The sequence below is a fragment of the Aricia agestis genome, chromosome 19 (genome assembly GCF_905147365.1).
Source record: "Aricia agestis chromosome 19, ilAriAges1.1, whole genome shotgun sequence".
Lineage (NCBI taxonomy): Eukaryota > Metazoa > Arthropoda > Insecta > Lepidoptera > Lycaenidae > Aricia > Aricia agestis.
This window is the reverse complement of record NC_056424.1, coordinates 9,809,896-9,837,578: the sequence shown is the minus strand read 5'-3', so window position 1 is coordinate 9,837,578 and position 27,683 is coordinate 9,809,896. Positions and strand designations below refer to the sequence as shown.

At 36.7% G+C, this 27,683-nt stretch overlaps 1 protein-coding gene across 1 annotated transcript; it reads right to left on the bottom strand.

Moving 5' to 3' along the window:
• Nucleotides 1-4,314: 4,314 nt before the first annotated feature.
• Nucleotides 4,315-26,094, bottom strand: LOC121736837 (glycine receptor subunit alpha-4). The gene is made up of 9 exons (XM_042128266.1): nucleotides 25,984-26,094; nucleotides 13,642-13,795; nucleotides 10,597-10,780; nucleotides 7,416-7,642; nucleotides 7,124-7,206; nucleotides 6,592-6,726; nucleotides 5,877-6,053; nucleotides 5,275-5,480; nucleotides 4,315-4,596 (listed from the first exon to the last, which is right to left on the bottom strand). Exons 2-9 carry the CDS (start codon nucleotides 13,725-13,727, stop codon nucleotides 4,429-4,431), a joined length of 1,266 nt encoding a protein of 421 aa, XP_041984200.1. The 5' UTR covers nucleotides 13,728-13,795; nucleotides 25,984-26,094; the 3' UTR covers nucleotides 4,315-4,428.
• Nucleotides 26,095-27,683: the final 1,589 nt, after the last annotated feature.

Sequence of the window (27,683 nt, the reverse complement as noted above, 5' to 3'; positions counted from 1 at the left end):
TTCCTTAATATGAATATTGAGTAAGCTGTCCACGGTGGTGTAAGCACTTTACCTGCCAAAACCTTCATATCACCTGCTTATAGTCTGAAATACTGATTGCAAAAAAAACTTTGACGTTTTTAAAAATTCACCTTTTAAACGACTGCTTCGCTTTAACAAAACTTAAAAGTCTAGACTCAATAATGGATGCCTAATTTTGGCTGCACCATTGTTCTTACCTCATTGTTAGTCTGTCAATCTTCTGAATAATAAAACATAGCCTGGCAGACTTAGCGACTAGCATATCGCCCATGACTATTAACAATGTCGGATGTGCAAAATCGTCATTTTTGTTTTATTTCATAAAATATGTCTTTATAACCAAGGCTGTCATGAGCTGAAAAGGAAAAATCTATATTATGCGTAGTTTCGGAAATAGCCACATTAAAAATGTCGTATATTACTAAGATAACCCGCTAACAATGTCGGATAGTCACTACCTACGTTATTAACGGAACGCGGAAGCGAGTAAGAGCTCACGATGTGCCACATCCGACTATGTTAACGGAGGGAATGGACGTCGCGCTGTCACTTGTTTTTTTGCTAACGTAGTTATATTTTTTTACTTTTCGACGCCATTTTCAATGTCTACAAGATCAGCACGGCCAATTAAAACTTGGTACTCAAAGAAATGAAGAAAAATATAGTAAAAGGCATAAAATGCTGATGGTAATATTATGTCCAAACCTAACGCTAGTGCGGAAAATGGTATTTACTATTCTTTATAATATTTTTAAATATTTTTAACAGTATAGCTTTATGTTTTTTGCTTTAGATTTGATTATGAGAAGAATTCTTAACTTCATCAACATTAATTTATCGTAGGTAACTTAAAATTGTAGGATGTACCACATCCAACGTTCTTAACCGGTTTTTCAAATATGTAAAATGTCGATAGTACCACATACGACATTTTTAATCAATTTTGTAAATAATTAAACTGTCGGTAGTACCACTTCTGACATTGTTATGTGGATTTATAAATTGGTAAAATGTCGGTAGTACTAAATCATAATATTTTCATTTACTTTTTTATTGATTAAATGGCGCTTGTAGTTTGTACCATATCTGTCGTTGCTTACCGACTTTTAAGAAATTTCAGAAGGCTTTAAAATGGGTAATTTTTGTGCGAAAATTAGGTTTTTGTTGGCACATGTCATACATAACGAATTAATATATTTTTTTTATTTTTCATCGTATTTTTCATGGTTTTGCGATTTGGTGACTAGTAGCCGCAATAAAGCCAGACTTTCTTGGCATTTTGCTATTAAGCAGGTAGGCAACAAACATAAAGATTTACCCAAATTATGTAAAAGTGACATAATTCCCAAAAATAATATCTTAAATGCTATTAAAAAAACCACAATGGATCAGAGAAAATCTCGGGTGAAAAAGACTGCTTTTGAATAATTAATCTAATAAATACTAATCTCAATTTTTCATATAAACAAAGGCTGTGATGGTACGTAAGTGTCCTAAAATGTAGAATTTTTTAAGAACTACTTGACTCCGTGAACTTTGTTTCATGGGCCTGCAAAACAGTCAGTATTTCGTCAGTACTTTCTGTATTCCCCACACATTTAGGCACTATCATCTCTCCAGCATATTTGGAAGATCTAGATGAGATCGATAGCCGGTTGTTCGACTTGCAAATATAATATTTTCCATTACACATTGGTAGTAGCCGTCGCCGTTGCCGCGTCGGCGCGGGTGCCTTATTTTGGGCTTTAATCAAACTGTCCTTACTTCCAAAATATTTGGCCCATGGTAATAATTTAAAGGACAATTCTATTTTTCACATAATTTCGATTAATATTTTGATATATATGTAGGTAAGGATTAATAACGAATATGCAAAAAGAGTCACGCTAGAAGGAGATGATTTGAAGTAAATTTTTTAATGGAAGTAATGGTTATTATTAGTTAACCATAAAAGATAGACATAAGCTGCCCTCGGTTTTTTTGTAGATAATGATGAGTACTATAAACATGTATAACATTATTTTGATGTATCGTCAGTATTTTTCGTAGCGGAAGCGAAATAATGAAATTTTTGGCAAATTTTTACCACTTTGCGTTATATTTTTGCTATTCTCAGTAGGATCCCTAATATTTTTCAGAATAATACATAGCCTGTGTTCTTTGCAAATGATGTAGCTTTCCAAAAGTAAAAGAATTTTTGAAATTAGTTCAGTAGTTATTGAGCCCATTCAATACAAACAAGCATACGAATAAAAGAAACTTTTTCTCTTTATAACTAATTTATATTTTTTTATTTTTTATTTTGTTTAGTTAATTTAAGTTATGCTATCAAAAATTCAATAAAATAGTGTTGGTAATAATTTTTAATTTCAATGTTTTAAGTAAGTTTTCATTCGGATGAAAATTTGATTTTCCGATTTATTTAAAGCATAAGAAATGTTTTGTATTTTCATACGTCCATTGTTTTTACGTTTTATTTGACAGAAGTCCATAAAACTATTTTTTTTCTTTAAGTTGTTGTCGTTTTTGTTGGTAATTTCTACATGCGACATACTTTTAAATTAACAGTTATCACTTAACAATGACGTAAATGCCACTTCCGACAAGCAATCATCGATTTTCTACAAGCAACAATGTCGGTTCTGGCAATTCCGACAAATTGGCATTATTCGTACCCCGTTAAAAAGGTCAGAAGTGACTTTTCTCATATTTAGGCATAAAATACGAGATACTCATAATATCATATCAAACGTAAATAACTTTTATAGTATTACCCTGAAATTTCATGATCCTACTTGAAATAAGTAAAAAGTTAGACTTTGAATCGCTCTCCTGTAAAGTTGTCATTTTTCACATTCGATATTGTTAATAGTCATGGGCGATATTATTTTGATACGGTTTTTTTCCTAGAAAGGAAAAAAAACCGTAACAAAATCTGTCTCTTTAGAGGCTATCTATATACACGCAAGATGTCTTTCATAACAACTGTGTCTTTCTTAAAGCTTCCATAATTTTATATTAGGTCCGGTCAGGTCGGTCTGCTATCAGTCCGATGAGAACTATCGGCCTCCCCGTATATGTTACTTTAAAAAACAAATTTTAAAATCAGTTCTGCGACTTACATCTTGAATAGAGTCCGACAACCAGTAGGAAGAACGAAAGATAATGAAGATGATGATGATTATGATGATGATAATGATGATGATGGTGATGATGATGACGATGATAATGATACTAAAATATTTATCAAATTTTGGATGCATCCGCTTTGTTAGACAGTCTTTTCACGTACTGTCTAGACTACTGTATGCTAATTTTTATGTGACACGATTTTGGGTATTTCATAGAATACGACCACAAAACGACACGGCCGATCGCCTGATGATAAAGGCCGTCTCCAGCTTGTTTCTTGCTGTTAGGGGCCAGCCCAAGAGTGACGAAATAGTGCCGAAGCTAAATCATGCTAAATATTACACTTGTATATACGTATGTTCCTCTACTTGTCAAACGAAACTCATATATTTATAGATGTAAATTTAAAATCTAAAAGAGTTGAGTACATACAAACACAAGATAACAACACTTTATTCAGGAAACACAAAATTAAAACACTAAAGAAATATCAACAAAATCTGTTGCGAGTTACAACACTTACAACCAAGAAACTTAATTGTCTATATAATAACTGGCCTAGATTTGATAGAAATAAACACTTAAAAATAATGTTAACTGGTCTTATTAAATAAACTTAATTCTAATTGAAACACAAGGTACTTAAATACTGAAAATTTTCAGTAAGCTAGTAGAACATTGGCACTATATAACTTAAATTATTTCGACCAATAATAATATTATTAAAACAAAACATTCACACAAGGTTACCTCCCTTTCACGATCTTCGAAGTTAAAGATCGTGCCTTCCTGAACCATAATTTTATTCACAAAGTATAAATTTTGGAATAAAGTCTATGATTGTTTGATTTAAGGAAATCTCAAACTTTACCCTCTTAATACGAACAATATAATGCTGTGACGCAAGAGACATATGTACTATCAGAGAGGTTGATTCCTATGCAAATCGGGGACCTAAGTAGTTTGTTTACGTCAAACCCAGCTGACGGATAACAATTAACATTGAATTGACATATTCGACCAAATAACGTTGGTCTGTCAATTGCATAGGAATCAACTTCCTCGATGGTACATTGTTCTGGCTTTTTTGGTGAATCCCTTTAGTTGCTACTAAAGGGTTACAAGTTATTAAATGTTTTGTCTTCGTCTGATGTGCTCATCAGACGAAGACAAAACATTTAATAACTATAACGTCTTCAATCTTCATGCACAGTGTACATTTCAACTAGTAAGGAAAAAGATTTTCTTTAACCTTTATCATTACATCTACCAAATCTACAAGAACGTAGACCAATACACAATATTGAGAACGAAGAAGGAGAAGGGGAAGAAGAAGCGAGAGAACCGATCAATGTATACTGCTGTCTCTCTCCCGTTGCAGAATGTATCGTACTGCGGTAGAGACGCCGATGCGCGCGTGTCCACCGCGTTTGGAAATATGTGCTGAAAGATAAATATCATCATCATTTATCATCATCATCAACGTTATAATCATCATCATCATTAACAGTAAACTACTAGTGATTTGTATACTATACGTCAGGTTTTGTATGTATGCGCGGTACGATACAAAACATTAATTAATCACGATCATCAACGAATAACGATCGTGGTGGTCTTATCAAATAAGAGCGAGATTGCATTGCTTAGGCGCGTTGAGTAGACAACACAATAGAAGATCACAGCATGGCTCGTCATTCACCATCCATCTTCATCTCCTGTCTGTTGTTTCGTCAAAATATAGCGTCAGACAACCCAACGCATGATTGATGTATACAGGGTGTAACAAAACTAAGTGATAATACTTCAGGGTCTGTATGTGTCTCTTATATATAGAGTTCACTGTGAAAGTAGCAGCGCTGAAAGAGCAACATTTTTTGTGATTTGTATGGGCAAGCGCTCCTGCAACGGGACTTTTCTCATACAAAAGTGAAAAAAGTTAGTTTTCATAGTGAACTCGATACAGGGGACTCATATAACACACCCTAAAGTATATGTATTTAAAACATCATCAACATCGCATTGTCGCTGCGGCAACGCAACATTTTTAGTTCATGGCTGAAATTAGAAAGAGGCCAGTACGTAAACAGATTAAGATATTATAGTAAAATTTTCACCAACCTTAAAAGCATCCAGCTCTCTCGACAGATCCTCGTCGGAGTAGCCCTTCATGGCCTTCGTCGCCACCGGGCCCATGTAGTTGTTGACGACAGCGAACTCGAATAACGACAGGAACACGAACACAGAACAAGACGACATCCATACGTCGATGGCTTTCACGTAAGACACGGGAGGTAGACTTTGTTGGGATTGGGTGTTTTGGGTTGCTGGAATTAAAAAATATAATTATTAAAACTAACTTACACACGACAAGATTGGAAAACAAGAAAGGCAATAAGAAAAGCTCGTAACAGGTTTCGAACACAAAAAACCAGAAGCAAGATAAGGAATTAAACCATCGACGTGTGTCAAGTAAAAAGGAAAAACAGAATTCATGAAATTTTTCAGCATCGTTTTTCGAACAGTCCAAAATTTTGTCTAAGTCGTCAGTAATGTTTGGTGCAGTCTGCGTTAAATGGTGAACGATTTACAGTTCACAACGTTTGATGGAACATACTAATAATCCGCTATTTAGAGCGGTACGACTTGCCCACACTAATGTTGTGCACGATAACTTCATTCTTCATTATTTCCCTTTCAAAATTCCGGCCTAAAACACTCACCTAAAGTCAACAGCGACGTGACTCCCAAGGTCACCCTCGCTGGTATGGCCTCCGGTTTGATCCAGAAGGAGATCCAGGACATGACGACGATAAGTGCTGATGGGATGTAGGTGTGAAACAGGTGGTAGCCCAGCCGCCGCCGTAGGTTGAACACCACGGCTAGACAGGTGAAGTTTCCTGAAAAAAAACGGATTTGTAAGGATAAGCATTTTTTGAAGTAGGGAGAATAGTTGTTACCTTGAATACTTCCCTGTCAGGAAACAAGACGTCTCCTGATACCTCTCAAGATTAGGAGACAAGTCTAGATTGAGAGAGAGCCAGAGGCCAGAACACGTCAAAGAAATACATTAAGGAAATAAATACGCTTAAAATAAAACTTTGCTTAAGAAAACTATATACTTGTTACCGTCAGGTAAGAGTTGATGCTGATTAGAAAATAGAGAGCGCTATTTAAAGCCAAACCCGCCTTTGAGCCTCCAGTAGCCTCGGATTGTTTTTTATAAAATGTTATGGAGACGTTTACCAGTTTACGTAGTTTAGTTACCAGACGTTTACTCGATGGTGCAATCGGAGGTGTAGTTGTTGGAGGTATCGAGCTGCGGCAGCTCGATCTCGGGGTTGACCACCAGCGGGTCCGTCATGTTCCAGATGAACACCAAGTCGTACACCGTGTGGGACACTGGAACACCGGGGACACTACACACTACGACATTACCAGTGGAGTACTCGATGGTGCAGTCGGAGGTGTAGTTGTTGGAGATGTCGAGCTGCGGCAGCTCAATCTCGGGGTTGACCACCAGCGGGTCCGTCATGTTCCAGATGAACACCAGGTCGTGCACCGTGTGAGACACTGAAACATCAGATTGGATGTACAGCAAGTTGAAATTAATTTAGAAAATATAATTTTAAGGCAGGACATGTTTATAAAAACTACGAGAGTTATTTCTAGGCAAATGGTGAACTGACTTTATATTTTATTCTGTTTATAATCTTACAAATTACAGGGTTTTTGTGGTATTTGGATGACATTGCCATGGCGTTGTCCTGGGTGTCTCAAATTTGTATACAATGACTATAAAGTATAACGTGAAATTAGGCGACCGCATAATATTTAGTCCATGACTGCTATATACTTGACAGATAGGTAAACCGACAAGAGTTTTTAGTACCTACTCGGTGGAATGTGGAACTGATGCTGGTAAGTATTATATGAGTAGAGCAAAAAACCACAACAAATCAACACTTACAACTTTCAATCATCATCGAACAACTCTGTGTGTCGTGTGGATATGACTCAAACTTCATGGCACAAGAAAGGACCAGAGTTAACCTGAAAACAGAAATGATGGTAGATAATTTGGGAAAATAATAAGAAACAATGAACGAAATTCTTTGTAATTCTTGCGCATTGAGCCAGCGTACGTAGACAAGTATGGAATGTGGCTACCAACTTATGGCTAAGTAGGACTTAGCACGTTATTATACTTAGTTAAGGTACACTTTGCTATAATGACTAAAAAAGACATATCGAATACTCACTTGGACATATACAACAGCGTCTTATCATGGTACAGCCACAGGTAGTGGTTGGGTATGCTCATCTCGTGGAAGGTCACCTTCTTGGCGTTCTTAAAGAAGCAGTCTGGTCTCCAGATGTTGTTCAGCCAGTCTACATCCAGGATGCGGTATTCCTCGTGCATATTCTCCGGTAACCGAAGACGGGGATCCCGCCAGGATTGGGCTAGGAAGATGTCTGCTACGTATGTCTAGAAAAATATAATGTGTCATGATGAGTTTTTCAAACAATAATTTGGACCGTTCCGTATAGAATTTAGTTCTTGGGAGGAATATCTCGTAGACTATGGCATGTATGGCAGACACGCTACGATCTATCGGAGAGGTCCATCTGTAGGTATGCCTGCGCAGGTAGACCTGAATGTGTGCGGGAATAGATCTGTGCAGTTTTTTTGAACCTCGCAAGCGACTGGCACAAAATCGATTTTGCTAAAATTTGGTATGGAGATACTTTGAGTCTCGAGAAAGGATAAAGAATACTTTTTATCCCGGAAAATGTACGGTTCCCGCGCGATAATCGAATTTTGGCGCAACAGTACAGTAATTCGATGGGTAATGAACGCGCTGTCGACCACGGTCAACGTCGCTTCATAGGCCGTAGCACTACAACTTGTGTCGCTTCCGGCCTTTTGCGTATCTCATTGGAAGCTAGACTATGAGGAATTATAAATTAGGTTTATGGGAATATGAATGCCTAAAGGATGATCTGCGACTAGAGGCGGTATGGCCGATCTTAGTTGCCAGCTGAGGTTACTAATCGAGAAACTTCGGTGGCGCGATTCAATTGTAGTGCTAATCGATTCGCCACAGATTGGAGTAACAACTAGATATACAAGTTTCGCGGATATCAATTTATTTTTCCGAGATGTAAGTAATACCTAATAATTAACGTAGGACAGAATTTTGATTACATACAGATAGATTAGAATCATAATGTAATTAATTATATATTTCATAAGATTAGAATTCATAATGTACCTATAATTAACTATTGACACTAGTAAAATAACACGCAAAAAAACACTATGGAGTCCTTGTAACTGATCGAATATCTTTTGAGTTACTTATTGTATTAACGTGGTATCAACAGACATTGGTACAGATAAAAACGAAAAGATATGTTTTTTTTTTATGAAATAAGGGGGCAAATGAGCAAACGGGTCACCTGATGGAAAGCAACTTCCGTCACCCATGGACACTCACAGCATCAGAAGAGCTGCAGGTGCGTTGCCGGCCTTCTAAGGGGGGAATAGGGTAATAGGGTAGGGAAGGGAAGGGAATAGGGAAGGGTAGAGAAGGGAAGGTAATAGAGTAGGGTGATAGCTGAAAATACCCATGATGGTCACCACGATTGTGAAAGTGAACGTATGCATTCAATACGTATTTAAATATAAAACACAGCTCAACGATGAAGCACTTTATTTGAAATACATCACTCCCTTATGGACAAGCATTGGCATAATTAGGTAGCAAGCCATGTAAATAAGGATGCTTCTCTTTTTCGGTCATATCCGCGAAGAAGTTCAGACCCATGCTATAAGTGACGTGCGGATCCGAGTTGTGTTTGTTGATCATTTTGAGAGTTTTCACGAATTCACGATAATGTATTTCCTTGTCGAGTGGATTCTTGAAGGTCCTGCCGTGTTCTATGATGAACTGTTCGTAGAGCTCCGGTGCCCTGTTGAGATCATATATGATATAACCTGGACGCCCGTGAACCAACGCGACCACGACAAGCAGCACCAAACAACCGAGTGACTTCATCTTGCTTGGTTGTTTGTAACCAGTGGAAACGGTTCGCGTTATTTATAGGGAAGTATCAGCATGACAGTATATTTTAGGATTCCGTTGGATAGTTTTTTAATTATTTGAAAATACTTTTGGCTGGCTCCTCATTCATGTCGTTGTTGTCCGAGGCACAGTGGTTGAGAAAGAACGAACTCGGAGTTCGTATTTTTCGATTCGAAACTTGGAAACAACATTATTAATTATTATAATATATCTAGCATTTCCAAGTTTGTTTAGGACAATGCAGGCTGATCACCGGATTGTTAGATAAGAAAAATTTTATCCATGAGTCAGATGGGCATATAAAATGTCGGTCCTGTGCCTGATCACTAGCCAGTCGCGTCGGTCATTACTCATTAGTCGTACTGGAACATAAAAGTAAAGGAAGAGAGAGCTAGCTCATGTTTACAACACTATACGAGTATTACTATAAAATGCACAACATATTATTTTATATTGGCCGTATCCCGGGCTAGCTAGTAGCTAGCGCGGGATACGGCCAATGGCGACAAAACCAAGGCAAGAGGTATTATTAAGAAAATATTAGGTATGTAATTTAGAATTGTTATTGTTGTATCTGCTATGTTAATGTTCTGTTTCTATTATTTAGAAATATTAGGATGTACATTATTATAAAGCCGAAGATACGTCTACATGCCTACTTATAATAAAGTTTATACTTTATACAGAACCCAAAGATATCTTTGGCCCTGATTAAGAAATTAAATCTCCATAATCGATTATTTTCGGCTGCTGCAAAACACGTAATTATATTATTATGGCTGCGGCCTGCGTATCGTAAATTGTGTTTGTCACACTCGGCCATTATCAACAAAAACTAAAAAAAATTAAGAGGGGGGCTCCCATACAAAAACACAATTTTTGGTCTATAACAGTACGGAACCCTTCGTGCGCGAGTCCGACTCGCACTTGGCCAATTTTTTCATTCAATTTTGCGGGTATTTGATAATGTACCATCGGAGAAATTAATTCATATTCATACACCTGCACTAACGTTATTTCATAAACCGACTTGACTTATTGAGTATTGACATAAACCGACGAAAAAACGTACATAGGTTCTCTTTCTTTCTATTCATCTATTTCTCTATTACAGTGTTTCCCAACCTGTGGTCCGCGGATCGGTTCGCGATGTCTCTGGACTATATACATTTTGCTATTGTCTCGTAATCGCTTTGCACAGCAAATTCGATAATTTTTGCTGTTTATTTTATTAAGGGGGTCTGTGAAAACTGTGCTTGCTTTTCAGCTTTTCAGCTTTTCAGCCACGGACACCTCCGTGGCTGAAAAAGGTTAGGAAACACTGCTCTAATATTACAAAATTTTCGACACATACCATGCTCTCCTCGTTGATAGAGTCCAAGGACAGGACAGTGACATGGAAGTAGACCACGGTGGGCTGCCCCAGCTGCTTCGGCGGTTTGTTCTTGTCATAGTACTTGGCTTTCACCGGCAGAATGTCGCGAAGGGATAAACTGGACTCCCCCTTCATCTCTATTTCAGCGTAGGAGGAGTTTGATCTGAAATTTAAGAGAACTTTGCAGGGCCGGATCTCATATGGCTATTTGGGCTTCAGCCCAGGGCCCCATGATTTCAAGGGCCGCCGCCCCCCCAGCTAAGTCAAGTCAAAAATAGACGATAATGCGAAAGAATTCACAATTATATTAAATTTTTGTTGGTATCCCTGAGAATCCTACGATCAAGGTTTATTATACAATTTAGGTGTTAGTACTATACGAACTGACAGTTAAAATGTTGTGGCCCTAAGTAGTTTCAGCCCAGGGCCTCGTAAGCTCACGGTCCGGCCCTGGAACTTTGGTTTATGTAAAGATTTTTAATTGTCAAAGACAATAGGTTTTATTAAAAAGAGACCTTGCTTAATTATACTAATTTTGCAAAATCTCCCTTAAGTTACGTTAAAGGTTCGGTTATCCTGTACTCAGAACGTAAAAAGGGAATCATTACGAATGAGACCTCGAAGTAGTATAATAAGAGAAACTTCTGTTACTATAGGTCCTAAGGGCAATTCCATATGTGACTGACTCTACATTTGATACGACTTGCGTTTTATTTTGTCATATATTATGGTTACTATCATGTTGTTAATATCAATTTTCAGATGGCTTTGTAGCAGATTAAACAAGTTAACTTATGCAGAAAAAATGGTGTACACTGTTGTTTTCAAATAGCATTTATTTAGTCAAACATAAACGTGACCGACACTACATGCAAAAGGAAGTCGTTTCCGAGAGTGTTTGTAAACACCAATAATCTTCCTCTCTGTGTGCTAAATAACTCTACTTTGTATTTTTATGGAAAGTGCATGAAACAAACTATTATAAAATGGTTACCTAAAACCTGTAAGTTATTTAAAAAAATATTTATTAGCAAAAGAAATTGTGACCGACACTACAGCCCAAAACGTGACCGACACTACACTCACTTTGTGCAGGTAAAAGTCGGTAGTTTTACACGACACCTTAAAATTTATGTATCTCAGCACGTACAACATGAACTCTAAAATTATATAAAAGCAAATCAGTAATTAGTTAATTCATTAAAATGCTTTTTTTGAACTTAAACATCACAAAAACGAAATCACTAATGATTTTTGAAATCTTCTAAAAACTATTAGCATAATAACCCAAGAGCCAGCGATAGGCAGACGTTCGTCATTTTTTTAAGCTAAAAATTTTATATGAGCCCCATAGAGATAAGAACGACCAGACACTATGAAGTTTCGGTCGCTATAACTTTAGAAGGTTTCCAGTTCTGCAGGTCTACCTTACGTTCAATAAAGTTTAAAAATCAATAATTTTATTTTCTTGCGATATCTGTAAGAATCTCATATTCTACTGCCAAATTTTTGTCACAATTGCTTCCCATTTCCAGACATCGCTAAATTTTGGATTATATTTGACTTTGAGGTGGTCTGGCAGGTTCTTAAAATAATAAATTAGCTTTCTGCTTCTCTCTCTCTGCTTTCTATAGCTATTTTCGCCATCTATCACCAAAACTAACAAACAAAAAGCTACTTTAAGGCGTGATCAACTCTTTAATGTGACTGACACTACAAAAATATTTTTTAGAGTTTAGGTGTTATAAAAAAAGATGACAAATTTTTAATGCCAGTATCATTTGAGTAACGGCGTCACGTAGGAAAGTTTCTAATTTAATTGATGTAAAAGTAATTTTACTGTAGTTAAAGACAAAAGTAATGTTTTTTATGTGACCGACACTACAACTCGACACTGTGATCTTACAAGCCTATTATATCTTTATAAAAATGAATTTTCTCGAATCTCAAAAGCTATATCGGTATTTAATTGTGTGAACAATCATTGTGTAACAAAATTTGACAAGAATTTAAAATAGATAACGTGAAAACTAAGTCAGAACTTCATCACACAAAACCACACTCAGCCGAGCTCACGACATCATCTCATAAATGGCAGCTTTTCTAGAAAAGTAATGCTTAGAAATTGTTGCTTCTATAAAATCTTAATAGTACCATAATGTTGTGACTATAATTAAGTATATTTAATACCAAAATCATGTATTTATTTTCTTAGTTTATGATAGACTTTTACATGGAACTGCCCCTAAGGAGTAAGGACCTTCTAAGGCCCAATAAGGATTCTATGCACGTGATTCTTATCAAGTAACGTGCCTACTGCAGGCTGAAAAGTTGATTCCACAGAAATAAATCAAGATAGAACGGCTAAGCGGGTAGAGTACGCGTGTTTCAATCTTGCACAAGTGAGCAAGATTTGTTGTACGTTCATTTAGTCAGCGCGCACGTCTCGACTTGATTACTCCGGAGCGGTTGTGCAAAAATGCCTCATTGTGCAGTGTCTAATTGTAAAAACAGAAGTACGAAAGTGAATCGGTTCTTTCCACGGGAAAGTTATTTGTTCTAATTAAATGCAAAGCAAAAATTGACACGATCGATTCCTTAGCAACGCACGCGCGTCGCCGTTCCATCTTGATTTATTTCTGTGGTTGATTCATAGGCGGATGACGGAATTGGCGGACCAACGTAATTTGGTCGTGTACGTAACGTACGGCATAGTATTGATATAGCCCGACTAAATGACATAGGTTTTTGCCTATGGCTAAATTTATTCGTTGATATCCATTATCCATACTTTATACTAATATTATAAATGCGGAAGTGTGTCGATCTGTCTGTTGCCTCTTCACGCTCAAACCGCTGTACCGATTTTGCTGAAATTTGGCATGGAGATACTTTCAGTCCCGGGAAAGGACATAGGATACTTTTTATCCCGGAAATATGTACGGTTCCCGCGCGATAATCGATTTTTTGCGCAACGGAGTTGCGGGTGTCGTCTTGTAATTAAAATAAAACTATTATACTTACAGAAAACTTACGGCGTGCATTCTGTTCGCTTCCACACATCTTAATATTAAGGGCAGGATCAAAAAGTAAGCCTCCGCCAAATACATTGTACTTTGTAGTCTTCTAACCTCGGCTATTATCACCGATTTATTTTCATATTGCTTTAGTTGTTAAGCTGGAAATAAAACAAACATAGTTATGGATATTTCGTATTTAATTATTATGTATTGTGCTTATAATTTATATGCAAGCAAGGGGGTAGGGTCGCCCCTGGAAAATTTACTCTTTCAGACTACTAATATAATACGAGGGCTGCTATTTATGTATCCGGAACTGGCCACTTACAAGAACAATATTTAAAAAGTAATTACAACATTTGAAAATAGAACTCTTTGGTTGAAGAATACATTTTGTTTCATGTGACTGTCAATTATTTTTCCATTGTGGCGTCATTTTGAAAATTGCGTGTCTTCATTTGCCATGGATTTAACGCGTGAACATTTTCGTGCAATGATTTACTACGATTTTCGGCGTGGGTTAAATCAACAACAGTGCTTTATTCAACTCACCGCAACTTTTGGAGATGAAGCACCATCAAAAACCACTGTTTATCACTGGTACAGTGAGTTTAATCGTGGGCGGTCTATGCTCACGGATGAAAATAAAGAAGGTCGCCCAAAAACAGCTGTTGTCCCACAAAATATAGATGCTGTGCGGGAACTAATAATGCGTGATCGTCATGTTACTTATCGCGAGATAGAGGCGTCCTTAGGCATAAGTATGACGAGCATACATAAGATATTACACGAACATTTGGCTGTAAAAAAAATATGTTCGCGTTGGATTCCGCACAACTTGACAATCGATCAAAAACGGGCTCGTGTCGATTGGTGCAAAAAAATTATAAAAAAATACAACCGTGGTACGTCAAAAGCCGTTTATAATATCTACACAGGTGATGAATCTTGGATCTATGCATATGACCCCGAAACTAAACAACAGTCAACGGTGTGGGTGTTCCAAGATGAGCCGAAACCAACAAAAGTTACTCGTGCAAAAAGTACTTTGAAGCAAATGGTCGCCTGTTTTTTTGGAATTAATGGACATGTGGCTACAGTGCCATTAGAGAATCGTAAAACGGTTAATTCTGAATGGTATACGACCATTTGTTTACCAGAAGTCTTTGAAGAAATAAGAAAGGACAACCGACAACGCAGAATCATATTACATCACGACAATGCTAGCTGTCACACCTCAGCTGAAACAACTCAGTTTTTGGAGAGTCAAAAGATCGAATTGACTGGTCATCCGCCGTACAGCCCTGATTTGGCACCTAACGATTTCTTTTTATTTCCATACGCGAAGAACAAATTACTTGGTCAACGTTTTTCGAGCCGCGAAGAGGCTGTTGATGCGTTCAAAATGCACGTTTTGGAGATACCTCAATCAGAATGGAAAAAGTGCTATGAAAATTGGTTCCAGCGTATGCAAAAGTGTGTCGATCATCGCGGCGAATATTTTGAAAAGCAATAAAACCATATTAAATGATATATGTTTGTTTCTTTTTTTAATTCCGGATACATAAATAGCAGCCCTCGTATATTCTGTGGTGCTGCTAATTTGACAATCAGTGGCGTAGTAAGACCTTAATTTGATGTGGGCAAAATGTATTTTGCGAGCCCCCTCATTGACGACGCAAGATAAGGGGTTTTGTTGGGAGAAATAATTTTTGGCACTCATATTTTTATATCTAAAAGAATTAAAACTCGTCCGCCGTAAGTGGTGGCCCACATCGCCCATGCCTTCCTTCTCTGTTCACAATAATCATATTAGGTAGGGCTACTAATAGCACAGAATAGATAATAGTACAAGTACTAATAGGTACTAATAAAATTAATGTTAATATTTTTCTAAGTAGTTTTTTAGTTTTGTTTTCCGTACCCTTTGGGTACGGAACCCTAAAAACGGGGCCCTATTACTGAGACTTCGATGTCTGTCCGTGTGTCCGTCTGTCTCCAGGCTGTAACTCAAGAAGGGTAATAGCTAGAGTTGAAATTTTCACAGATTAGGTATGCCGTATGTATTGTTGTTGCCGCTATAACAACAAATACATACTAAAAACAAAATAAATTAAATATTTTCGGGGGGCTCCCATACAAGTTACAACAAACGTGATTTTTCAAACATTTTTTGCTCGGTATCAATGGTGACAACATGTAGGCACTTGAAATTTTCACGAAAGCCTTAATAATATGTGTACTTTAAAAATTTAAGGGACCAAACAAAAGACACAATTTTTGGCCTATTTTTGCTATATAACGGTACGGAACCCTTCGTGCGCGAGTCCGACTCACACTTATACGTGGGAGAGCCATGCTTCGGCACGAATGGGCCGGCTCGACCGGATAAAAACCACGTTCTCACAGAAAACCGGCGTGAAACAGCGCTTGTGCTGTGTTTCGCCGAGTGAGTGAGTTTACCGGAGGCCCAATCCCCTAACCCCTACCCTATTCCCTTCCCTACCCTCAACTATTCCCTTCCCTACCCTCCCCTATTACCCTATTTCCTCTTAAAAGGTCGGCAACGCACTTGCAGCTCTTCTGATGCTGCGAGTGTCCATGGGCGATGGAAGTTGCTTTCCATCAGGTGACCCGTTTGCTCGTTTGCCCCCTTATTTCATAAAAAAAAAAAAACACTTGGTCGATTATTTTTAAACTGGTATAAGGCTTTTAATGAGTAAACAGCTCTAAGTGTACTTATCAATACAACTATGTACTAACATTTTATAATTTGCCTTGGTTTAGTTATGTAGGTCTTCACTCTTCACGTAGCCTTTTGAAGAGATTTGACTGAGTATGAGATAGGTACTTATTATACCTATTTCGTTCAACTCTTCATAGATAAAAGGACACTACTTTTACAGACCTAAGACTAGATGACGTCCGCAACACGGTTGTGCCAAAATTCCGGAAACCGTACATTTTTTCGGAATAATATGTATTCTGTGTCCTTTCCCGGGACTCACTCCATCTCCATACCAAAGAATCATGGCCAAATTTGTATAGGAGCTGGACTCGACTTTTATTTTTGATGTCCCAAAATAAACTATAGCTAGATTTGGTTGTTCTTATGCTCTAAACATAATTCCGTTTGAGAATTATGTCTAAATAGCCACGATTTTTTATAATAATTAATAACGTTTACAATTATTTTGAGGTTAGACTTAAGAACTACCTTTTTCCCGACTGCGGTGTGGCCTACAAGTGTATATTCGGCGATCTCGTTTCTAATTATTTCATTTTTTCCTAGAGTATTACCCAAATAATAGAACGAATGCGAATGATCGCCGGCTGTCAGAACATAATGAAACTAAAATATATTGATCTTTTTTTTGTGGCTATTTAATTATTTATAGACACATTTCTAATGATTTTCGATGCCTTAAAATATTAGAGAATTTTTGATACTAATGGCATATCGGGACGCCCCCGCCCACCTGGTACGATTTGGCCATTGTTCTTTCAGCAAAATCGGTTCAGTAATTATGGCGCGAATAGGTAACATACAGATAGACAGACAGACACACTTTCTTGAAATTTATAATATTAGTATGGATACCTAAGCGAGTAACTTTCTAACAAACTATCTGCTTATAGGAAATTTACTAGCTTCATCAAATTGCATCCAAGTTTTTGGCATTACCGTATTTATACTATTGCCGAAATTAAACTTTACCTAAGTTGAGCATTGGCTTTACCTTAAGGTGACGTCGCGTTAAAGTAAAAACCCGTGTTGGATATCGGCCTCTCATAGAAAACAAGCAATGGAACAGCAAAAATAGAAAGAGCGTAAGCGACAAATTGCTTTTTGTCGCGTAATTTAAAAACCATAAATACATTTCATATAAGCTATGGGCAAATTATTGTATGCTTAAACCAATCTATGTACAAATTTTGGAAGCTTAAATCACTCTCCTCTGTTGGAAAAATAGGAATCCCTTTTTTACTGAGGTCTTTTTGATTGATTATTCTGTGTTATAAAAGTTGACCAATCGTGTTCTGCTATGGGTAATTCAAAGACAAAGACATGATGAATACTGACAATGAACTTTAATTTCTTAGCTTTTTTATGAAATAAGGGGGCAAACGAGCAAACGGGTCACCTGATGGAAAGCAACTTCCGTCGCCCATGGACACTCGCAGCATCAGAAGAGCTGCAGGTGCGTTGCCGGCCTATTAAGGGGGAATAGGGTAATAGGGGAGGGTAGGGATGGGAAGGGAAGGGAATAGGGGATGGTAGGAAAGGAAATAGGGTAGGGGATTGGGCCTCCGGTAAACTCGGCGAAACACAGCGCAAGCGCTGTTTCACGCCGGTTTTCTGTGAGAACGTGGTATTTCTCCGGTCGAGCCGGCCCATTCGTGCCGAAGCATGGCTCTCCCATGTAAACTTCAGCTTTAGTCATTGCTGAGATAAATCGACATGGCTACAGCCAAATTATCAAGGCGTCGCCTAACAACGCTGTACCTACGAGGAGGTAGAGCTATCTATCTATCTACTAAAACTCAACCTGAGGCCCGCCGGGATTTTGTCAATGACCCGGCACACGCTGAGTAAAGAAATATAATTATATGGGTAACTGGATCTGTAGCTCTACTATGAGTTTAAAGCTATAGTATTTTTCGATACTCGATACCGACTACCGTAAATTTTTTGTATGGCAAATTTTAATCCGCCTCTAGTGGTTACTTGCGGAACTAAAATCGCAATACAAAATATTTACGTAGTCGGTATTTAATTTAAACTCATGGTAGGGCGGGCTACTGACGTATTTTGTTCACTATAAAATCGCTAATTTTGGATAACGCTATATATTATCCCTAAATAATTTAGGTTGTGGCCGCGAAAACCAAGAGAAAAACGGTGATTGTGGCCCATATAAATTAGGTTGAGTACCACTGCTCTAACTCCTACTGTAGGCATGTATGTAAATAACATAAATAAATTATATATTTATTTATGTTATTATTTATTACATTACCCGTAAAAAGATTATATCTGTTACTTGTAAGGTCGACCATATAATAAGATCCAAGAATACAATTCTCAATATTTTGTTGCAACTGTTATAATGTGATTATTTTATAAATGGCGACAATTGTCTTGTAAACGTCTGTTGCGTAAGAGCGTTATACAATCAAAGGTATTGGAAGGGGAGTAAAAAGGGGGGTAGAAGGGGGGCAATAATGCTCGCTTGGATAAGCCACTAATGTAATATATTCAGATGTGGTACGTAACCGGGTGAATCTTTGCTCGAATGCCGCTTTATAGCAGCCCTGAATTTATAAATAGGCCGTATAGGCCGCGGCCTAGGGGCGGCCTATTTCGCACATAGGGCGCCAGAAATAAAGTGGCCTAAACTCATAAAAACAGTGGCGGCCTTACCCTTTGCGAAGCCCCGGGCGGAAGGTCTTTGCGAGGCCCTAGGCGGCAGGTCTTTGCGAGGCCCTTTGTCGTACGAAAAAATACCTTGCGAGGCCCCTGCAAGAGCGAGACCCCGAGCGATTGCCCTCTTCGCCACCCCCTAGGTCCGCCATCTGCATAAAAATATAAATCCAGCATCCAGCACCGTTTGCTTGACTCTATTTTAAATATTCCTAGTAGCAAGCGACAAACTAATTATTATTTTTAACAAAACATAAAACCGACTTCCAAGGTAAAAACAATAATAATATAAACTAAAAAGTATTAAATAACTCTTACTCTATAATATTGCCTTTTTCAGAATTCGTCTAAATCTTGACTATTTCTGTACCTACATACTACAGTCTTCATTACTTTGAAGTCGGTACCAGCTAATTTTTACGTGAGTTTAGTCAATGTCAGAATATCTGAAGCTTTTGGGACTGGTACCGACTTCAAAGTAATGAAGATTGTAGTATGTACCTACAGAAATAGTCAAGATTTAGACGAATTCTGAAAAAGGCAATATTATAGAGTAAGAGTTATTTAATACTTTTTAGTTTATATTATTATTGTTTTTACCTTGGAAGTCGGTTTTATTTTTTTGTTAAATAATAATTTCACTCTTTTTAGTTATTTACAAGATAAGGCTTTATGGGTAAATGACCACTACGAATGTTAACTATTCACAATATTATGTTACTGTAAGCGAAATTATGGTAAATGCTTGCAGTTATCTAAGCGATGCTGCAATTTAAAAACATTTATCTTTAAAGGTTCAGGAGTTCTGTTCAGTGCCTTTGGACCAAGAGACACCTTCGTATGAATTTTCCCTTATTCATGAAAGAAAGAAAGAAAACGTTTATTTGTGCAGGAAAACATACATAGCTTAGTTACAATAAATAATACATCTATACTATATAATATTATAATTGGAAAGAGTTTGTTTGTTTGTTTGTTTGAACGCGCTAATCTCAGGAACTACTGGTCCGATTTGAAAAATTCTTTTACTATTGGATAGCCCATTTATCGAAAAAGGCTATAGGCTAAAATATCACGCTAAGTATAATAGAAGCGAAGAAATAGAGGAAAATGTGGAAAAAATGGGGGAAAATTATTTGAAAGGGCTTATTTGAACGCGCTAATCTCAGGAACTACTGGTCCGATTTGAAAAATTCTTTCAGTGTTAGATATCTCATTGATCGAAGAAGGTTATAAGCTATATTTTATCATGCTTAGACTATTAAGAGCGAAGAAATAGAGGAAAATGTGGAAAAAACGGGGGAAATTATATGAAAGGGCCTATTTCAACGCGCTAATCTCAGGAACTGCTTATCCGATTTGAAAAATTCTTTCATTGTTAGATAGCCCATTCATTGACGTAGGCTATAGGCTATATTTTAACACGCTAAGATTTATAGGAGCGAAGAAATAGATGAAAATGTGGAAAAAATGGGGAAAATTATATGGAATTGCTTATTATATTATGAACTATACTGGAGCAATTTTAATGTTATTTGGAAACATGAACACGTGAAGGGAAGGGGAAAAAGGGGAAAAACGACTTCTAAATCAAAAGCCCAACAACTAATCCAAAATAATAATAATAAAATTAAAACTAAAACAAGAATTTCATTGAATAACGTAACTTCAAAAAAAAATCATTGTATTACGTAGTAGGTAAAAATAAATAATGTTAAAAAATAAATAAATAAATAATATAAAATTGGTGTAATATAATAATATGTATATATAATAATGTTTATTATATCAAACAAGCAACATCAAACTGTAATAATAAATTGTGAATAGGTGAACATAATAAATATATTATTATAATAAAATAAAAGAAACACATTCTTATTATATTGCACTAGTGTCTATTTTCAAGGAAGCTTCAGCCATTTGGTGATCAAGAATAAATCTCCTGAGTTTCTTTTTAAAAGTATTTAAACTCTGCGAGTTCCTTATTGCGGGTGGAATATTATTCCAACATTTGGTCGCGGCATAGCGGAAGCTGCCTTTGAAGGCGGCTGTTCTGTGTCGCTCCAAAGTCAGCTGGGGCACACATTGTCTTGACACATATTGTCGCGTTTTCCATGTAAGTTTCTCAAAAAAAGATTTTCTCAAAAAAAGATACATACAGCCGAACGTATTACCTCCTCCTTTTTGGAAGTCGGTCAAAAAGATAACTTGGCTCCTTATATTTCATAACGCCAAAAAGAAGACACGCCAAGTGAAGCTTGCGTCTATGTCGCATTTTAAAAATAAAGTTTTCATTGAGATAAGGAGTCACATGAGCCCTTTTGGGAATATCAAAGCAAAACCTCGCGCAAGCATTTTGCACACGTTGCACTAGCTTCTTAGATTTAGCGAACAATCGCGGACCGAAGACATATTTAAGTTACTAGAAACAACATTTTAACCACTATGAGTCTTTTGATAAATTTCAAGGATTTCCCTCGATTGCTCATAGATCCCATCATCAGCTCACCACTTTCGTAATTATTATACAAAATCAAGATTATATCCTATACAACAACACAATAATTTTGAAAATCGGACAACAAACAGCGAAATAATCATCATCATGATCATGATGACTCATGGCATAAATATGATTTTAATGATGATGATCAAATAAATTGATGTGTTGGCTTATGCTTTCAGTTGCTTAAACAACGCCGAAATCCCCGAACCTGTATCTATAAGGATTCTGATCTATAAAGTTCTGTTGGGTACCTTCGGATCCAGGGTTAAACCTGGTGCGAAATCTTACTTTTTGGTAGCATTTACCTCGAATGCTTCAGAAAATATTGAAAACACTATATGTTTCCATACAAATTTCAAGGAGTCCCCTCGATTCCTCCAGGATCCCATCATCAGATCACCACTTTTGTGAACATGGTACCAAATTCGAGTTAAACCCTATACAACACAAAAAGAATTTTGAAAATCGGATCACAAACGGCTGAGTTATCGTTGAACATACAAAAAAAAAATACATACAGCCGAACGTATAACCTCCTCCTTTTTGGAAGTCGGTAAAAATGTCTGGAGGTTCTAAACAACTTGCTTGAGCCTGCCTACTATAACTTTTCTAGTCTAGACAGCTTGTTACAACTTTGGTTAGGACATAATGGACAACTCATGCTGGTCACCTGATTGTCTGGACAAATATTATATTATTATGTTTTAGGAGGCAGTGGCACTCAACCTTTTTTATATGGGCCACAATCACGCTTTGGTCTTAGTGTCACGAGTCGCAACAAAAAAAATAGGGCTTAAAAAAGAACATTCTTCAAAATTAGCGATCTAAAAGTGGAAAAAATTTCACGGCTTTCACGACGACTTGTACTATTTTGCCGATGGGCGTCCATCAACTCCCGCCCTATTTTTTTTTTATTTACTTTGTTGTGCCGAACAAAACCCTTGTTGTGCCGCACCCGGGTGCCGCTCGGGAGTTGATGGACGCCCATCGGCAAAATAGTACAAGTCGTCGTGAAAGCCGTGAAATTTTTTCCACTTTTAGATCGCTAATTTTGAAGAATGTTCTTTTTTAAGCCCTATTTTTTTTGTTGCGACTCGTGACACTAAGACCAAAGCGTGATTGTGGCCCATATAAGTGACCCGTTTGCTCGTTTGCCCCCTTATTTCATAAAAAAAAAAAAAAAAAAAAATTGAAATTATGGGCGTACCCAGGATTTCAGCTAGGGGAGGGGGGGGGGGGGGGGGGGGGCAGTTCATACCTTTTTGAAAATTGACTTTTATTGCTTAATCTGACTGAAAAGATAGGTATTTTGTTTCCAACACTTCATTTTGCGCAGAGTAGTTAACAGTTAAATACGTTTCTAATTCCCATTTGCCAGGAAAATATTTGACGTTTATTTTTATCTTCCTTCTTCAAAGTTATGAAGATTGAGTACAGAAATAGTAGAGTTTTAGCCGAATTCGGAAAAAGGCACTATTTTTTTTTTATTTACTTTAACAAGGGTCACCAACAGTAAATACATTGATACACATACAAAATAATTAAGCAAAGTAAAGATCTGATGTATGTACCAATTATTTATAGGCGTACACATCATTACAAATTGAGTGACAAATTATTACACTTAAATAAATTATATTAGACAAAGATAACAAAGATAAAGTTATTAACAGAGATAACAATATGACTAATATTTGAGTTACAGGAGAGAGTGCTAAGTGGTTTGAAGGGCATTCATCAAAGAGTTTTTAAATTTATTTATGTTATGGATAAATATGTCTATATCTTTACTGTCAGCTTTTAAGAGATCGTTATAATGACGAGCCATTCTAGTAATAGTTAAAATATGAAATATTGTTTTTATAAACTTGTAACAGAAATATTTAGATTAGTTTTATTCGCTCTGCGTGCACTGTACTTAATATTAAAGTTTAGACAAGAAAGAAGTTCAGGACAATCTATTAGAGAATGTACAATTTTGTAGAGGTAAATGCAATCAAAGTATTTACGTCGTGTTTTTAAGGTTTGAATGTTAAAAATACGGAGCCTGTCTGCATATTTCAAGTCTGAGCGTCCGGGTTTATGACGATAGAAGAGAATCTTAAGACACTTTTTTTGAATCCGCTCCACAGAATCTATATGTGTTTTATAGTGAGGTGTCCATATTACACTACCATATTCCAAGATACTGCGGACCAGTGCAAAGAAAAGGTAAAGGAGACTTTGTGGATTTTTAAATTCTAGGGTAGATCTACAAACAAATCCAAGAAGTCGAAAAGCCTTTGAGGTGATATGCTCGTAATGGGCTTTAAAAGAAAGCTTGTCATCAAATAGAATACCAAGGTCTTTTATTATTGTAGATCGAGCAAGTTCTTGATTGTTGATATTATAACAATAAGTAATTCTAGTCCGTTTGTTTGAGAAAGAGATGACAGAGCACTTTTTAATATTTAGGTGCATTTGATTGCGTTGACACCAGTTAAGAGGATACACCAGGGGCTAGAGAAATGTAAAAAAAAGTACGTGTAATATCTATCTGTAGCTGTCTCCCTTACCTCAAGCCTATACCGCAGAACGCGATAGAGACAACTGCAGAAAATCCAGAAATCAACGATTCGTTGTCCCCTGATTCCTTCTCCAAAACTTAACCGATTTAAGTAGTTTTTTCATTAAAGATTAAAAAAAGGATTGAGCTGTGTTCCTATGTTTTGCTTTTTTTTGTATAATCTAGCCAAATCTGTTTTTTGGACGTTTGAACACAGCGGAAAATCTGGCCATTTTTTTGGGTTTTTGAACGTTCATATCTTATTTAATAATTAAATTATGAAAAAAAAAAAGAAAACATAGGGACATTGTATTAGTGGCCGTAGATATTCAGGAAAAAAATTATAACTCTACTGGCATTATCCAGGGAGGAAACAGGGGACAACGTTTGTATGGAAAAAAGGGCGGTGTGGACTCCTCTTAAGAACAACATCGAGATCTCTTTGCAGCTTGTTGCAATCAACAATAGAACTTATTTGATTAAAGATTTTTAGGTCATCTGCATACAATACATCTTTATACGTGGGAGAGCCATGCTTCGGCACGAATGGGTTGGCTCGACCGGATAAATAGGTTTCGGTAGGAAATGGAATAGGGTAGGGGATTGGGCCTCCGGTAAACTCACTCACTCGGCGAAACACAACGCAAGCGCTGTTTCACGCCAGTTTTCTATGAGAACGTGGTATTTCTCCGGTCGAGCCGGCCCATTCGTGCCGAAGCATGGCTCTCGCACGTCTAAAATAGAGAATATAGTTTATAGAGCAAAATAGGCCAAAAATTGTGATTTTTGTATGGGAGCCCCCCTTATTTTTTTATTTTAATATAATATTATTATTAATTATTAAAGTACACATATAATTAAGACCTTGGTGAAAATTTCAAGTGCCTACCTGTTGCCGTTGTTGAGATAGAGCAAAAAATCACGTTTATTGTATGGGGCCCGCGCGGCAGAATTGTGCTATGACGTCACAAGCGGTCGCGGGACTGTTAGCGGGAATCGATATTTTTCGAAACTTTGAATCCCTATAAAATCAAAACTACTAGGTATTTTTGACTGCAACAAAAACTAGTGTATTTGTATACACACAGGCTTTACTGTAACAAAATTTCAAGCAATTTGGCATACCTAGTAACATTCTCCATTGTGATTTAGAAAACAGCACCAAGTTCAGTCAGGTCTAAACACCGTCGATTGTGTCCAAAACAAGCAATAATAATTAATATTAATAGTTATTATAAATACGGTAAGTATGTGAAAGTGTGTCTGTCTGTCTATCTGTTACCTACCTCTTCACGCCCAAACCGCTGAACCGATTTTGCTGAAATTCGCTATGGAGATACTTTCAATCACGGGAAAGGACATAGGATACTTTTATCCTGGAAAATTATGAAGTCCGGGTTCCATAGAACATTTTTTTTATTACTAATTTAAGCAAATTGTTTGGTAGTAGCGAAAAATCTTGACAGTGGTAGCTAACAGAGATAGAAAGCATTTAAAAATACTTCGATTTGATGGTCCTAATATTATATAGATTGTTCATTGTTCTATTTGTAGGACAATGTTACTCTTAAATTATGTAACTAATTAACTCTTAAGTCTTAACCTATCAATATACAAAAAATCACCTGGTTAGGGTTCCGTTTTAGGTTTCCGTAGTCAACCAAGTTTTGTTTTTATACACCGCGATTTGATAAGTAGGTAATTATAACTCCTACCTGTATTATAAACACAGGTGACAAACCCATCAATTATTATAAAATGTTTAAGTCTTTATACCTTTACCATCTTCTATGATTTCAAAAACACTGATACTTAAAGAAAAATAAACTTTAGACAACCATTAATAATAAATGAATTAAACACTCACTTTAATTTCACTGACTAACATTTTTCACTATCATATTTTTATCAACGCGTCGGCTTTCAAGCGGCGCTTACTACTGAAGGTATTACATGAAATAAAGATGCGAACCAAGTCACAAGTTCAAGCGATTATTAAATCTATAGCAAAGTTTTATAAAAACATTTAAATTAGATTAAAATAGTCTCAGCAATCGTAAGTTTATGATTGCCATAATATTTTAAAATAATAATGTAGGGTAGTTTTAAATCTTGTGACATATTTTTAATCTAATATCTCTAGACGAGCTATATATAATTGGAATCTGGAATCTCGGAATCGGCTCCAACGATTTTCATGAAATTTAGTATATAGGGGGTTTCGGGGGCGATAAATCGATCTAGCTAGGAATCATTTTTAGAAAATGTAATTTTCAACGAATACCGAGCAAAGCTCGGTGAAACAGCTAGTAATATATAATATGTCGACCTGTCTCTTATTCCACCTTACTAAATTGATTCAGTAACTAAATTTAGTCAAGTGAAATAACATTTAAGTAGAAAGTTATGATCCTAAATAGCGTGCTAAATCGGAAGAAGTGTGGCTTCTGATGGTAGAATAAAGAGCTTCTAATTTCTTGGTCTTCTTTTTAGGATCCTAATTAGAATGTCTAAATTTAGTAAGGTGGAATAAGCCCTGTAGCATAGAATCCTACCAAAATAAACTTGGGTAGGTACCCAAGTTTATTTTGGGAGGATTCTATGCTAATTACCAAAAAACAATAAAAACAAACTAACTATAAACGCTATGGTACCAAAAAGGGACAATCTCTTAAAGTGGTATTAAACTTGTCAATTTTTGACGCTGTTTTGGCGTAAGTAGTTGGAGTAAACAGCTAGTTTTGTATAATGCTGCTTCTCTAAATTGGCGCATGATGAACCAAACAAGCGTTTATGAATGTGCAGATGTGCTTATTCGTCTATGATTTCCAAAGGGCAAAGATCGACGTTGATTGTGCATGCAGGCTTCGCAATCATGGCGCCAATCTCATACATTTTAGCCAACGTGTAAACCTTATATAGACCTTCATATTATTTATAGAAATATTGCATATATGAACCTGGGAAGACTCGACCGCCCTTTTTAAATTTCCGGGACCCACTTTAGCTTTAGGTCCCATTGCGACACAAATTGTTATTCGTGCCCTATTGGGGTCTTTATCAAAACACGGCAGTAAACGATATTGAATTGTGATCGATTGCGTATAACAGGATTAGGCTGACTGAGGTCGAGGCCTTGGGCCATTTCGCCGTACTTTCATTACAAGTTACTATCGGACTAGTTTTAGCACGCGACTATGGTTAAAGCGACTTTATGACGTTTGTGTAAAATACCTACTAAGTATCATAAATCGTAATCCATACTTACTAATAAAAAAATTCGAAAGTGTGTCTGTCTGTTACCTCAAGCCCAAACCGCTAAACTGATTTTGCTGAAATTTGGCATGGAGATACTTTGAGTCCCGGGAAAATGTACGGTTCCCGCGCGTGAAACGAATTTTGGCGCAACGGAGTTGCGGGCGTCATCTAGTATCTATTATTATAAGAGATCATTCACATCAGAAGGTCTAATGGAAGGCACCATGTTACAGACTTTCTGAAAATGTTTGTTTTAAATTTATTCAGAAATAAAACAATAATATTTAATACGTGGTAGAGCCATGCTTC

Excerpts from the sequence above, each read along its gene's own strand:
- LOC121736837 (XM_042128266.1), bottom strand. The coding sequence starts at position 13,727 with ATGTATTTGGCGGAGGCTTACTTTTTGATCCTGCCCTTAATATTAAGA. Across the intron at positions 6,727-7,123 it reads TTCGATGATGATTGAAAGTT|TGTCTCACACGGTGCACGAC; the intron begins GTAAGTGTTGAT and ends CTGATGTTTCAG. Across the intron at positions 4,597-5,274 it reads GAGAGCTGGATGCTTTTAAG|CACATATTTCCAAACGCGGT; the intron begins GTTGGTGAAAAT and ends TTTATCTTTCAG.